Genomic DNA, 16,074 nt, shown 5'->3' on the forward strand with positions numbered 1-16,074 from the left:
GGTAGGCTGAATGGTGAAAGGTGAGCATAGTTCAGAGCCAATGAACTCCGTTCACCTGAATGACTTCAGAACTTTCCCACGGCCTTCGCGCTGACGTCATTGAGGTGAACGGAGTACACATCCTGGATTAAAACCTCTTCCAGAGTGCTCTGGACCTCAGACTTGACCAAAGGTTCACCTTCCAACAAGATAATGACCCTAAGCACACAGCTAAAATAACAAAGGAGTGGCTTCAGAACAACTCTGTGACCATTCTTGACTGGCCCAGCCAAAGCCCTGACCTAAACCCAATTGAGAATCTCTGGAGAGACCTGAAAATGGCTGTTCAACAACGTTCAAAATCCAACCTGACGGACCTGGACAGGATCTGCAAAGAAGAATGACAGAGGATCCCCAAATACAGGTGTGAAAAACTTTTTGCATCATTCCCAAGAAGACTCATGGCTGTACTAGTTCAAAATGGTGCTTCTACTCAATACTGAGCAAAGGGTCTGAATACCTATGACCATGTGATATTTCAGTTTTTCTTTTTTAATAAAAAAAATTTCTACATTTCTGTTTTTTTTCAGTCAAGATGGGGTGCAGAGTGTACTTTAATGAGAAAAAAAATTAACTTTTTAGAATTTACCAAATGGCAGCAATGAAACAAAGAGTGAAAAATTTAAAGGGATCTGAATACTTTCCATACCCACTGTATATCTATTCTGACTTGTCATGCTGTGATTTCACAGCTGATGAAACATTGGGTCTTCAAGTAGATAAGTGCATAAAAATTGGACGGCACTCGCAATTTTTTTTTCTCGCACCCATTGACTTGCATCGGCGAGTCTCGTCTGATATGCGAGGACAATCGCAGCATGCTGCAATTTTTTTCTCAGTCCGAACTGAGTTGAGAAAAAAAAAAAAAATCGCAGATGAGCAGGGACTTATACAACAACATTAGTCAGAGTGCAATCCGATTCTTTATTAGATTGCACTCGTCCGTTTTTCTAGCAGAGAAGTATGAGCCCAAAAGCTCATCATGGGAAAGTAGCCTAAAGGTACATTTAGACGTGCCTATTTCAAACCCTCAAAGTACCATTAACGAATGCCGATCACCTATATACAAGTCTATCTGCACTCATTTACCAGCCTGCTTACACAGGCGAATGAACAATGGTGGGGATAGAATAATATGATAGTTGTGATACATAAAGTAAAATATTATTGGCAGCACATCCCTTCTTTACATTGGGTGATGTGCTGCTGTTGACTTATTTTTACCAGCATAACCAATCTAATCACGAGAAGAATGAGCGTTAGGCTCGTTGTTGGGTGATTTTTGGCATGTTTACACTGGCAGGTAATCAGGAACAAGCTTTCCCTTTACATATTTTATCCTTAGGGGGAGTTCACACTGTGACAATATGTTGCACACATTCTCATTTGTGTGCATAAATGCAAGCTTATGCTGTAGAAACAAATGTGAAATCATAAAATGTAACTTTTTATTGCTGTGCATTCACAGGGATGGTTCTGAAATAAAAATCCCACCACATATTACTTTTTAATTTGGATAGTGTACCAGTAAGGGATATCTAGGACCGGCCCTGTGCTGATTTTCATTGATTTCCATCATAAATATTACCCATTTACACACTTTGAAAAGTGACCCAAGAATTTTTTTTTTTTAATAAAATGGAAATTTGTAATCAGAAATGAAAGTGAGCAAGTGAAGTCTTGGTACAAGCTGCAACGGACTGATGAGGATCATGGAAAGAATGCAATTCAGGCAGCCCCTAGCATAGGAGTACTGTCCAATTTGCCTTTCTTTCTCTGTTTTTTTTTTTTTGCGTTGCTCCAATACACACAAAAAGAGCTAAACATGTGTATAACAAAAGATGTGTGATTGCAATAATTTTCTGGGAAGAATACTTCATTTTCTGTAACAATTTATAGTCTATGACTGTATATACAGTGCACAGCAGCATAGGTTATAATGGGTATGTATGATATCCGTGAAAAATACAGAGGCCACACGTACTGTAAACATGGATATATGAAGGAGGCCTAAGAGTTATAGCCATTTTTTATTCTACTGATCACTCACTGCATGGCTTAAGTAGGATAAACCACACAGATAAAAAAAAAACTTGTCATCAAGAAAATCATAAATATAATAAATTGAATTTAATGCAAAGTGCAATCTAGTAACATACCTTTGTAGCAAGCTGTGACACTGGAGACTGCAGGTCGGCTTGGAGCAACTGGTCTTTACTCTATAGAGAGATTTAATAGTTACCAATTAGCAGAGTATTTCCAAATATTCCACTTCCAATCATGATGACAAATCTATATGGCCGAATAGCATTGTAATTCTTAGTTCTACGCTGCGTCAGAGTATCCATTATGGTTTTTATTTTAAAACAAACAACAACAAAAAAAGACGCAGCAGACTGTACTATACTTTTTGATACAAATAATGAATTGTTTTATACTCAGTGGGATCAGCTGGTCGCGGTTTGTGTCTGACATATTATAGATTGGTCCTCTATAGGATGGGAGGAAAAAAAGTGAAATGTCCAACACACATGTGAACACAGCCTTACAGGTCTGAAAACAGGTCGTTTAACAATATGGATCTGTCTTCTTTCCCTTAGGTAACAATTTCAATTATTATCTGGCTGGTCAAAGACATTCCATAGCTGTGGGCAGAACATTCTTCTGACCCCCTGTACACAAGCACAGGCAACATATCTACCAATTAACCCCTTGTGGACGTGGCCATTTTTTTAAATTTTCTTCCACACTTTCAAAGCGATATAACTATTTTTTTATATTTCTATTGCTACAGGCAATACAAGGTTCTGAATTTTGTGGAACAAGATTTAGTTTTGAATGATACCAGTTTATAACAAGTAAAAATCCAGGTAAACTGAAATTGCTAACAAAACTATACACATCACATGCCGCAGTTCAGCTCCAATTTAATAGGAGTACACGATAAATGTTATAATAGCCAACATGGGGTAGTGAGTTTATTTTTTAAGGAACACAGGGTCTCCAGTACATATTGATGTACCGTATTTTGCGGATTATAAGACGCACCCTAAATTTTGGGGAGCAAAATAGGAAAAAATATTTTTTTAATAAAATGGTGCTGCGTCCTATAATCCACTTTTACGGTAGGTTACCTGGGGGCGGCAGTGGTGGAGCGGGGTCCCAGGTGGTAGGGTTGCTGCTGCAGGAAGCTGGTGGGAGAAGCTGCAGGATCCAGGCTGGTAGGAGGTGGTGTTCAGCAGAGGTAGGAGTGAGGCGATTCTTGGGGACCCAGGCTAGTAGGAGGTGGTGTTAAAGGGATATTCCCATCTCCAAAATCCTATCCCAATATGTAGTAGGTGTAATAATAGTAACAATAAAAAATATCTCCAATTAGAAATGTAGTATATTTTTTCTGATTCGCTATCTCTCTTTCCTCATGTGTATGGTTACGTCCACTGATAAAGTCACAGTAAGTTAGCTAGTTGCTAGTTGTCGTAACCATGGATACCTAAGGTCCTGCGATACCTGCACAAGGGGTAAGAGAGACAGTGAATCAGAAAAAATATACATTTCTAATTGGAGATATTTGCTATTACTATTATTATACCTACTACATATTGGGATAGGATCTTGGAGATACCCCTTTAAGCAGAGGTAGGAGTTGGGCAATGCTCCGGGCCCCAGGCTGGTAGGAGGTGGTGTTCAGGAGAGGTAGGAGTGTGGCGATGCTCCGGGCCCCAGGCTGGTAGGAGGTGGTGTTCAGCAGAGGTAGGAGTGTGGCGATGCTCCGGGCCCCAGGCTGGTAGGAGGTGGTGTTCAGGAGAGGTAGGAGTTGGGCAATGCTCCGGGCCCCAGGCTGGTAGGAGGTGGTGTTCAGGAGAGGTAGGAGTGTGGCGATGCTCCGGGCCCCAGGCTGGTAGGAGGTGGTGTTCAGGAGAGGTAGGAGTGTGGCGATGCTCCGGGCCCCAGGCTGGTAGGAGGTGGTGTTCAGCAGAGGTAGGAGTGTGGCGATGCTCCGGGCCCCAGGCTGGTAGGAGGTGGTGTTCAGGAGAGGTAGGAGTGTGGCGATGCTCCGGGCCCCAGGCTGGTAGGAGGTGGTGTTCAGGAGAGGTAGGAGTGTGGCGATGCTCCGGGCCCCAGGCTGGTAGGAGGTGGTGTTCAGGAGAGGTAGGAGTGTGGCGATGCTCCGGGCCCCAGGCTGGTAGGAGGTGGTGTTCAGCAGAGGTAGGAGTGTGGCGATGCTCCGGGCCCCAGGCTGGTAGGAGGTGGTGTTCAGGAGAGGTAGGAGTGGGGCGTTATGCCGGACCCCAGGCTGGTAGGAGGTGGTGTTCAGGGGAGGTAGGAGTGTGGCGATGCTCCGGGCCCCAGGCTGGTAGGAGGTGGTGTTCAGGAGAGGTAGGAGTGTGGCGATGCTCCGGGCCCCAGGCTGGTAGGAGGTGGTGTTCAGGAGAGGTAGGAGTGTGGCGATGCTCCGGGCCCCAGGCTGGTAGGAGGTGGTGTTCAGCAGAGGTAGGAGTGTGGCGATGCTCCGGGCCCCAGGCTGGTAGGAGGTGGTGTTCAGCAGAGGTAGGAGTGGGGCGTTATGCCGGACCCCAGGCTGGTAGGAGGTGGTGTTCAGGAGAGGTAGGAGTGTGGCGATGCTCCGGGCCCCAGGCTGGTAGGAGGTGGTGTTCAGGAGAGGTAGGAGTGTGGCGATGCTCCGGGCCCCAGGCTGGTAGGAGGTGGTGTTCAGCAGAGGTAGGAGTGTGGCGATGCTCCGGGCCCCAGGCTGGTAGGAGGTGGTGTTCAGCAGAGGTAGGAGTGTGGCGATACGCCGGACCCCAGGCTGGTAGGAGGTGGTGTTCAGCAGAGGTAGGAGTGGGGCGTTATGCCGGACCCCAGGCTGGTAGGAGGTGGTGTTCAGCAGAGGTAGGAGTGGGGCGATGCTCCGGGCCCCAGGCTGGTAGGAGGTGGCGTTCAGCAGAGGTAGGAGTGGGGCGATGCTCCGGGCCCCAGGCTGGTAGGAGGTGGTGTTCAGCAGAGGTAGGAGTGTGGCGATACGCCGGACCCCAGGCTGGTAGGAGGTGGTGTTCAGCAGAGGTAGGAGTGGGGCGTTATGCCGGACCCCAGGCTGGTAGGAGGTGGTGTTCAGCAGAGGTAGGAGTGGGGCGATACGCTGGACCCCAGGCTGGTAGGAGGTGGTATTCAGCAGAGGTAGGAGTGGGGCGATGCTCCGGGCCCCAGGCTGGTAGGAGGTGGCGTTCAGCAGAGGTAGGAGTGGGGCGATGCTCCGGACCCCAGGCTGGTAGGAGGTGGTGCTCAGCAGAGGTAGGAGTGGGGCGATGCTCCAGGCCCCAGGTTGGTAGGAGGTGGTGCTCAGCAGAGGTAGGAGTGGGTCAATGCTCCGGGCCCCACGTTGGTAGGAGGTGGTGTTCAGGAGAGGTAGGAGTGGGGCGATGCTCCGGGACCCAGACTGGTAGGAGGTGGTATTCAGCAGAGGTAGGAGTGGGACGATGCTCCAGGCCCCAAGCTGGTAGGAGGTGGTGTTCAGCAGAGGTAGGAGTGGGGCGATGCTCCGGGCCCCAGGTTGGTAGGAGGTGGTGTTCAGGAGAGGTAGGAGTGGGGCGATGCTCCGGGACCCAGACTGGTAGGAGGTGGTATTCAGCAGAGGTAGGAGTGGGACGATGCTCCAGGCCCCAAGCTGGTAGGAGGTGGTGTTCAGCAGAGGTAGGAGTGGGGCGATGCTCCAGGCCCCAGGTTGGTAGGAGGTGGTGCTCAGCAGAGGTAGGAGTGGGGCAATGCTCCGGGCCCCAGGCTGGTAGGAGGTGGTTTTCAGCAGAGGTAGGAGTGGGGCGATGCTCCGGGCCCCTGGCTGGCAGGAGGTGGTGTTCAGCAGAGGTAGGAGTGGGGCGATGCTCTGGGCCCAGGCTGGTAGGAGGTGGTGTTCAGCAGAGGTAGGAGTGGGGCGATGCTCCGGGCCCCTGTCTGGCAGGAGGTGGTGTTCAGCAGAGGTAGGAGTTGGGCAATGCTCCGGGCCCCAGGTTGGTAGGAGGTGGTGTTCAGCAGAGGTAGGAGTGTGGCGATGCTCGGGGCCCCAGGCTGGTAGGAGGTGGTGTTCAGCAGAGGTAGGAGTTGGGCGATGCTCCAGGCCCCAGGCTGGTAGCAGGTGGTGTTCAGTGGTGCGGGGCTTCACTAACATTTTGTGATTGCTCGGAGCTCCCGCACTTTCCATGCTTTTTAATGTGGTGGACTCAGGGAAAATGGTCGCTGGAGGCGGCACATGCACAATTAGGATCTCGGGAGCCAAGAAATCAATCTGCGCATGTGCCACCTCAGGCAGCCATTTTCCAGGAGTCCATCGCATTGAAAAGCATGGAAAGTGTGGGGGCTCGGGGCTTTCACAAAATGTTGGCAGAGCTCCTGCACTGTCGAACACTCCCCTCTACCGGCTTGGGGCCCGGAGCATCACCCCACTCCTGCTGCCAGCTTCCTGCAGAAGCGACCCTGGGACCCAGCTCCACCGCAGCCGGTAAGCTACAATTCGGATTATAAGACGCACCTTCATTTTCCCCCACAGTTCTGCACATCTACCAGAAAACTCTGGTTTAATGATCACCATGGCAGAGTTCCAAACTTTAAAAATGTAAGCCCAAAGGCTTATGTCTTTTTTACAGAGGTAAATGTGTACCTTTACAGCAGTATTGCAATACATAAGAAAGGTTGACAAATGTCTGGATCCAGATATTTTCTAAGAACCAAGTATAAATTAGCCTAACTTAGGAACATGAGCCTAAACACGTTCTAGCCAAAGGCAGTGAAACTACAATTGCAGGCTATTAGACAGGAATTCTTATTACTGCTTTATTTTAAACAAAACTACACAAGTAAAATATACAGTGAAGAATGGACTAATGGATTAAATATTAACTGCATCTGACTAAGGCCCTATTCACACTGTTCCCTGTAATTTAATAAATATGTAGCATTTGTTTTTGTAGCATTTGGACGCACTGGGCTCAATTTTTTTTTTCATCAGTGATTGGTATTTCAGTTATCATCATCATCAGTAATTGATCATGGATTTCTAGTAAGCAAAAAAATAACAAAAAAAACTTTAAACCTTCTTCTACACATTGTAATATTAAAAAAAGGACAGCACATGCCTTGCAGTCGGATAGCATCCGTGTGTTGTCAGTGATTTTCACAGACCAATAGACTTGTAAGAGTAATTTTAGGCCACGTTCAGTATTTGGTCAGTATTTTACATCAGTATGTGTAAGCCAAAATCAGGAGAGGAACAATCAGAGGAAAAGTATAATAGAAACACGTCACCACTTCTGTATTTATCACCCACTCCTGGTATTGGCTTACAAATACTGCTGTAAAATACTGACCAAATACTGAACGTGTGAACGTGGCCTAAGTCTACACCTCTATAGTGGTGAATAGATTTTGGAACTGCATACAAGGGAGAAAAATAATCAAACTTTCACTGGCTACCCAAAAATGCTTACAAAAATCAGGTTTACGTTTTAAAGGGGTAGTCCACCTTTAGGGACTTTTTTCTTTACTTGCATGTTTTGTGCCTAAATATTATTTTTACAATTGGGTTTCATTACAAATTTTGCTCTGTTTCCCTGTATATTCAACTTTAATGTAGTCTGTGGCCATAAATCAGTGAGAAAAAGAAATAAAATAGCGTTACAAACTGTCCTGTAATATAAAGTCAGAACGAGCTCACTGACAGATTCTCAGTTAGAGGTCGGCCACTTTCTCTTGTTAGTAAGGTTATTCTCACAAACTGACCAGCACTTCTGTCCATACAATGGCTGCTGGTAGACGGTGAGTGACCAGATATACAAGTGCTTCTCACTAAGTTAGAATATCATCAAAAAGTTAATTTAAGCTCTTCAATACAAAAAGTGAAACCCTTATATAATATAATTACAAACAGAGTGATCTATTTCAAGTGTTTATTTCTGTTAATGATGATTATGGCTTACAGCCAATGAAAACACAAAAGTCTTTATCTCAGTAAATTAGAATACTTTATAACAACAGCTTGAAAAATGTTTTTAAAATCTGAAATGTTGGCCTACTGAAATGTATCTTCAGTAAATGCACTCAATACTTGGTCGGGGCTTCTTTTGCATCAATTACTGCATCAATACAGCATGGCATGGAGGCGATCAGCCTGTGGCACTGCTGAGGTGTTATGGAAGCCCAGGTTGCTTTGACAGCAGCCTTCAGCTCATCTGCATTGTTGGGTCTGGTGTCTCTCATCTTCTTCTTGACAATACCCCATAGATTCTCTATGGGGTTAAGGTCAGGCGAGTTTGCTGGCCAATCAAGCACAGTGATACTGTTTTCTTAAACCAGGTAAGGCTATGTGCCCACGATGCAGAAATGCTCCGGATTTTTCCTGAGCGTTTCTGCATCTCCCTGGCAGAAAAAACTCATGCGGATTTTACATGCGGATTGTACATGCATTTTTCCTGCCAGGGACAAGCGGAAGTGAAGCGTTCTTCACATGCATTTCCACAAGCGGGTTGACAAGCGCTTTCCAAGCGATTTTAGCATCACTTGGAAAGTGCTTGACAACTTGGTCACACTATATAAATCCATGCAAACGGCATGGATTTATATACTGTGACCTTAAAGAATGGTTAAAAATAAAAAAATAAATCTATACTTACCTTCTGATGGCCCCCGGAGTCTTGCTTCGCTCCGTCCTGGCTGCTGGCAGATCGCGGTACACTGAAGGATCTGCCGTCACATGACTAGGACATCAGCGCAGGTCCTTCAGTCCATCGCGAGCTGCCGGCATGGGAGGACGAGCACACCGGGGGCCATCAGAAGGTAAATATAACATTTATTTTTTATTTTATTCTTTTATTCACAGGTTCTATGGTACCCGGGTCCGGAGGAGAGTCTCCTCTTCTCCACACCCGGGTACCATCCGCACATTGAAACGCGTGGAATACGCATCTACATATGCAGTGATGCGGAATCCATGCATTCCAATGAAAGTCAATGGCGGCGAAAACGCAGCGCTTCCGCAAAATAATTGGTAGTGCTGCGTTTTTTCCCGCAATGATAATCCGCAGCGGAAATTTCCGCAGCATGTGCACAGCACACGCGGATTATCATTGGGGGAACATGGAAGGTCTTCTACGCGTTTATGCAGCGCTTTTGCTGCTGCAGAAACGCTTAAAAAACGCATCGTGGGCACACAGCCTTATGGTACTTTTGGCAGTGTGGACAGGTGCCAAGTCCTGCTGCAGAATGAAATTTCCATCTCCAAAAAGTTGTCGGCAGAGGGAAGCATGAAGTGCTCTACAATTTCCTGGTAGACGGCTGCACTGACTTTGGTCTTGATAAAACACAGTGGACCTACACCAGCAGATGACATGGCTTCCCAAACCATCACTGATTGTGGAAGCTTCACACTAGACCTCAGGCAGCTTGGATTGTGGCCTCTCCACTCTTCCTCCAGACTCTGGGACCTTGATTTCCAAATGAAATGCAACATTTACTTTCATCTGAAAACAACACCTTGGACCACTGAGCAACAGTCCAGGTCTTTTTCTCCTTGGCTCAGGTAAGACGCTTCTGGCGTTGTCTATTGGTCATGAGTGGCTTGATACAAGGAATTCGACACTTGTAGCCCATGTCCTGGATACATCTGTGTGTGGTGGCTCTTGAAGCAATGACTCCAGCAGCAGTCCACTCCTTGTAAATCTCCCCCAAATTTTTGAATGGCCTTTTCTTAACAATCCTTTCAAGGCTGCGGTTATCCCGGTTGCTTGTGCACCTTTTCTTACCACACTTTTTCCTTCCACTCAACTTTACATTAATATGCTTGGATACAGCACTCTGTGAACAGCCAGCTTCTTTAGCAATGACCTTTTGTGGCTTACCCTCCTTGTGGAATGTGTCAATGACTGCCTCCTGAAAATCTGTCAAGTCAGCAGTCTTGCCCATGATTGTGGAGCCTACTGAAATAGACTAAAGGACCTTTTTAAATGCTTAGGAAGTCTTTGCACGTGTTATTTTATTATTATAATTTACTGAGATAATGAGCTTTGTGTTTTCATTGGCTGTAAGCCATAATATCAACATTAACAGAAATAAACACTTGAAATAGATCACTCTGTTTGTAATGACTCTGTAGCATCGGCGTCTCTGACCACTGCTAGGCAGAGACGCCGTCCCTCTCACCTTCCCGCTCCAGGCACGGCGTCCTCCTGCGCTCCCCTCCCCGCTGCTGCCGGCGCGTGCTCCTTCCCGGACTCTGTGCTTAGGGCGCGTGCGTGCGCTCCCCCTCTCTTAAAGGGACCGCGTGCGCCGTCCTAAGGAGTCCCCGGCCAATGGCCGGAGGACCTCCCATATATAAGGCATCTCCTCCAAAATGGAGGTGCCCGAGCAAAGTTGTTGCACAGTTTCTGATCTCTGCTTCAGCCCTCAGGTCCCGCTGCTAGCCTGACTCCTCGTCCTGCCTGCCAGCCTGTTACCTGCTGTAAGGCAGCACTAGTCATCATAATGGGGAATACTCGCTTTGCTGCGACAATCAATGCACACGTGCAATGTCTTTCCGTTTTTTAAACAATGTTCAGCAGTTTATTACTTCATAAACCACAAGTCCACACAGTTCATCTTAGTCCACCACCGGCATGTTTACACACATAAACACAATGTTCATGAGCCAAGTGGCACACCGGCCCACTTGCTCCAGGTTACAGCTTACGGCAAGGTAAAAATAGCAATGTTCATATCACAATGTCCATATAGCACAGGGTATTACCTTTGCCGGGTTTAGCTGCTGCAGTCCATTACGCTTGCCACCACTGTGGCTTGGTGGCTTCCCAGGTAGGGGTCTCTAGCCGTCGTCCCCTCTTAGGCTACTGGTATGTCTTCCACACTTGACATCCAGCCTGCGCCTTTCAGGGTTCCTCAACAAGCCGGCTCTCCCTCAAAGGCCACTGGCATCCACGCACAGGATCCGGGCTCGGCCTTTCAGGCTGCCAGGCTTCACTCTCGGCCTCACTAGGCCTCTCACAAACGGTGTCCCACAAACACGGAGCACAGGCCTCACGCCTCACACCGAACACACCTGTCTCAAATTAAGCAGGGTTTATATATGCTGTGCACAGACAGCCACATACTGACAGGACCTTGTTGATGTCACAGTCATGTGATCAGTCAGCTGTGTGTATAGGTCCTGTGTGCTGTCCCAGTCATGTGTACAGAGCTTTACTGTGCATACAGGACCTGTGTGATGTCACAGTCATGTGACCAGTCAGTTAAAGGGGAAGGTACATGGTCCGGTAAACACATCCTGGACCATTTACAGTAATGCTAGCAAGCTGCTGCATTACACTGCCATGTCTGTCTGTCCGCTCACCTGGGAGCATCCGTCTGTTACATGCAGAGTCCGTCAGCCCGCTCACTTGGGAGCGCTCACCTGTTACCTGCTGTGTCTGTCATATCGCTCACCTGGGAGAACCCGCCTGTTATCTGCTGTGTCAGTCAGCCCGCTCACCTGGGAGCGCCATCTGTTACCTGCCTGTTACCTGCCTTGTCGGTCTGCCCGCTCACCTGGGAGCGCCCGCCTATTTCCTGCCAGCCAGCCTGGAGGCTCTGCCGTCACTTGACGTGACCACCTGCCTGGTAAACCTAGAGACTATTTCCTGCTCTACTGTCACGTACCGTGACCACCTGTCAACTACCAGAGACTTCTGCCTGCTTGCCGTGTCCATCCGTCATACCGGTCAGTCCCAGCCATCTGACCCGTGGGAGCCACCTGCTCTCTTACAAGGTCGTCCCCAGAGTAGCACCTGGTCCCACAGCCCGAATCCTCCCTGGTCACGGTGTCGTTTGCTGACGTCCAACCAGGGTCGGTTCGGGTTGATACTTAGTCACGCCCCTCTGGGTCCCTCCTTGCACCTCGGCACAGAGGTTCCACCACCCGGACCCGTTACAGTTTGCTCGGGCCATGGAACCCGGTGGCACCCAAGCTCCCTCGCTCTCTGACCTGTTCCACGAAGTCTCCCGTCAAGAGATCCCAACAGGAATCCATCCTGAACCACCTGCGTAATGTCAACTCCCGCCTGGACACACTGACTGCTCCACCAGGACCTGCCTCCAGTCGTACGACTCACGCCCTGGCAGCGCCGCTGCCCATCAATACCATGGTACCCGGTCCGGGTCCCCGGCTCTCTGCACCGCCTCGTTTTGGTGGAGACCCCGCCTTGGCTCGATGCTTCATTAACCAGTGCACCCTGCACTTTGAACTCTTGGCATATCACTTTACCACCGATCGGGCCAAAGTGGCCTTCATCATGTCCCATCTCACTGGGGAAGCACTGGCTTGGCTAAATCCCCTGTGGGAGAGAGGGGATCCCCTGGTATCCAACTTGTCAGCTTTCCTCACTGCTTTCCGGAAAGTCTTCGATGAACCGGGACGAAAGACCTCGTCAGCCTCCTCTCTGCTACGTCCCCGCCAAGGGAGTCTCACCGTGGGCCAATATGCCATACGGTTCCGTACCCTCGCTTCTGAGCTTGCCTGGGATAACGAGGCCCTGGTGTCCGTCTTCTGGGAGGGCCTCTCCGGTCGGATTAAAGACGAACTTGCCGGTCGGGACATTCCAACCACCCTGGATGACTTGGCGACACTAGCTACCCGGATTGACATCCGGTTCCAGGAACGTACCAAAGAGACCACCCGTGAGAGGAGGTTTCCCCGCCTTGCTCCTACTTTCCAGAGACCTGTCTCTTCATCTGTCACACCCCGGGCGCACTCACCCGAGCCCATGCAGATCGACCAGACGAAGATGGTCAAATCTTGCCAAGAGTCACGCCGAGCCGAGGGGAGCTGTTTCTATTGTGGCAGTAAAAAGCACCTGATCCGTTCCTGCCCGGAGAAGCCGGAAAACTCCAGTGTCTAGGTCCGCTTGGAGAGGTCGTCCTAGACAAGAGTAAGCCCTCTCCATCGCTAACCTTGTCAGTCTCTATCTCCTGGGGAGAGAATCGGCACTTTGAAATCGCCCACCTGGACTCTGGAGCTGCTGGAAACCTCATCTCCCAGTCCTTGGTAGAGAGATACCGTATTCCCACCAAGCCCCTGGCTGAACTATTGTCAGTCGCCTCCGTGGATGGAAGACTTCTCCCGGTGACCATCCTGCTCGTCACTGAACCCATAACCCTGCAGGTGGGAATGCTGCACTCTGAGGAAATCTCATTCCATGTGCTGTCCGGACTCTCTCATTCCCTATTGCTTGGTCTACCCTGGCTACAGATACATGAACCCGTACTGAACTGGCGATCCGGTGAAGTACTCCGGTGGGGACCAGACTGCCATAAGGCCTGCCTGGTTCCGGTCCACCCAGCTCGCCCTCCGCCTACTCCAGCTAATCTACCCGGTCTCCCGGCTCCATACTGGCCCTATGCGGACGTCTTCGGTAAAAAGGAAGCAGAGAAGTTGCCACCCCATAGGCCATATGATTGCCCGATCGACCTGGTACCTGGCGCCACTCCGCCCCGTGAGCGTATCTACCCATTGTCAGCGGCCGAAACCCGGGCCATGTCTGAATACATTGAAGAGAATCTGGCTAGGGGATTTATTCGAAAATTTACCTCCCGGCTGGAGCCGGATTCTTCTTTGTCAAAAAGAAAGACGGCTCGCTACGTCCCTGTATTGACTATAGAGGACTCAATCAAATCACGATAAAAAACAAATACCCCCTGCCGCTCATCTAGGAGTTGTTTGATCGCCTCAAAGGCGCCAGGATCTTCTCCAAGCTGGATCTTCGGGGAGCATATAACCTGGTCCGTATCAGTCAAGGAGACGAGTGGAAGACAGCATTCAATACCCGGGACGGTCACTATGAGTACCGTGTGATGCCCTTCGGTCTCTGCAATGCTCCCGCCGTCTTTCAAGAACTGGTCAACGACATCTTCCGCAATCTCCTGTACTCCTGCATGGTGGTATACCCGAACGATATCTTGGTCTTCTCTCCGGATCTCCCCACTCACCGGAGGGATGTTCGTCAGGTCCTGCTTAGGCTCAGGCAGAACCACCTCTATGCCAAGTACGAGAAGTGCCTCTTCGACCAGACCTCCCTTCCATTCTTGGGCTTTGTTATCTCCCAGACAGGCTTGCGAATAGATCCCGAGAAGCTCTCTGCTGTCCTGAGGTGGCCCCGTCCGGAGGGGTTGAAGGCGATACAGCGATTCCTTGGCTTCGCCAATTACTATCGTCTTTTCATCCCACACTTCTCGTCCCGGACTACTCCTATATCTGCGCTCACCCGTAAGGGGGCTAATCCCAAGGTATGGTCGCCCGAAGCAGAGGAGGCCTTTCTTTCCTTAAAGAAAGCCTTCGCCTCTGCCCCAGTCCAGCACCGTCCGGACTGTAATAAACAATTCTACCTGGAGGTTGATGCCTCCTCCTCCGGAGTCGGAGCGGTACTCACCCAAAAATCTTCTACCGGGAGAATGGTAACCTGCAGCTTCTTCTCCAAAATCTTCTCCTTGTCTGAGCGCAACTACTCCATAGGAGACCGAGAATTGCTAGCCGTCAAATTGGCGCTGGAAGAGGGGCGCTACTTGCTTGAAGGGCTCTATACCCGGTGATCATCTACACGGATCACAAGAATCTGGCATATCTCCAGAATGCCCAGAGACTTAATCCGCGTCAGGCCCGGTGGTCTTTGTTTTTTGCCCGCTTCGACTTCATCTTACATTTCCGCCCGGCGGACAAGAATGTCAAAGCTGATGCCTTGTCCCGATCCTTCCTGTCCTCTGATCAAGAGGAGGAGCCTATGCACATCATCGACCCCTCCAAGGTGATGAATGTGGCCCCCTTGGATCTGACTCATCTTCCACCCGGTAAAACGTTTGTAGCTGTACCAGATCGCGAGAAGGTTCTTCGCTGGGGTCATTCTTCTAAACTAGCTGGCCATGCTGGCCAAAAGAAGACCTTCCTGCTCATTACCCGGCATTACTGGTAGCCTACCCTGCGTAAGGATGTTGTAGCCTTCGTCACGGCCTGTTCGTCTTGTGCCCGCAACAAAGTTCCCAGACATCTACCAGCCGGTCATCTTCTGCCCCTTCCCGTACCCGCTGCTCCATGGCAGCACATTGCTATGGACTTTATCACCGACCTTCCTGTTTCTGCCGGGTGTACAGTCATTTGGGTGGTCGCTGACCGCTTTTCTAAAATGGCCCACTTCATTCCCCTGCCTGGTCTCCCATCTGCACCCGAGCTGGCTAAGGACTTTATCCGCCACATTTTCCGTCTCCATGGCCTACCCCTCCACATCGTGTCGGATCGAGGGGCTCAGTTCACCTCACGCTTCTGGAGAGCCACATGTAAGCAGCTGGACGTCACCCTGGATTTCTCCTCCGCTTACCACCCACAGTCCAATGGCCAAGTGGAGCGGATCAATCAGATCCTTACCAGCTACCCCGGCACTTACTTAATGCCCACCATTCCGATTGGGTGGACCTCCTACCTTGGGCCGAGTTCTCTTATAATAACCATGAGAGCGAATCCTCTTCCAAGTCCCCGTTCTTTATAGTTTGTGGCCAACATCCCCGGATTCCGGTTCCCGTCTCCGCTTCTCTGGACAACCCTGCTGCAGAGTCTCCTGTCAGCGAATTTTCTACCATTTGGGAGAGTACTAGGTCCGCTCTTCTTCTGTCTTCCGAGCAGATGAAGAGATATGCTGATAAGAAACGTCTGGATCCGCCTCTATTTCGTCCAGGAGACAAGGTCTGGCTCTCCTCCAAACATGTGCGGCTCAAAGTACCCTCCTACAAGTTGGGCCCTCGATTCATCGGTCTTTTCGAAGTCCTCAGGCAAATTAATCCAGTAGCCTACAAATTAAAACTCCCGGCCACCCTACGCATTCCCAACTCCTTCCACGTATCTCTCCTCAAACCCGTTATCCTTAACACTTTTTCCAACAATCCAGGTGCTCCTCCTGCTCCGGTTTCTGCTGAGGACGTCTTTGAGGTAGAGAGTATTCTGGCCACCAAAAGGGTAAGGGGGAGAACTTTTTTTCTGGTGGA

At 49.5% G+C, this 16,074-nt stretch overlaps 1 protein-coding gene across 2 annotated transcripts in view; it reads right to left on the minus strand.

The window, feature by feature from the left end:
- Positions 1–16,074, minus strand: part of TDRP (testis development related protein) — a 124,566-nt gene that overhangs the window by 65,298 nt on the left and 43,194 nt on the right. Inside the window, exon 2 of one of the 2 annotated variants that reach the window (XM_073675358.1) lies at positions 2,199–2,258. The exons of the other annotated variant lie outside the window; for it this stretch is intronic. Coding sequence (XP_073531459.1) covers positions 2,199–2,258 — 60 coding nt within the window. The remainder of the gene's footprint in view (positions 1–2,198; positions 2,259–16,074) is intronic. 2 annotated transcript variants of the gene reach the window in all.

This window comes from Phyllobates terribilis, unplaced genomic scaffold (assembly GCF_046119375.1).
Source record: "Phyllobates terribilis strain yellow unplaced genomic scaffold, ASM4611937v1 Scaffold_3__8_contigs__length_932513732, whole genome shotgun sequence".
Classification (NCBI taxonomy): Eukaryota; Metazoa; Chordata; class Amphibia; order Anura; family Dendrobatidae; genus Phyllobates; species Phyllobates terribilis.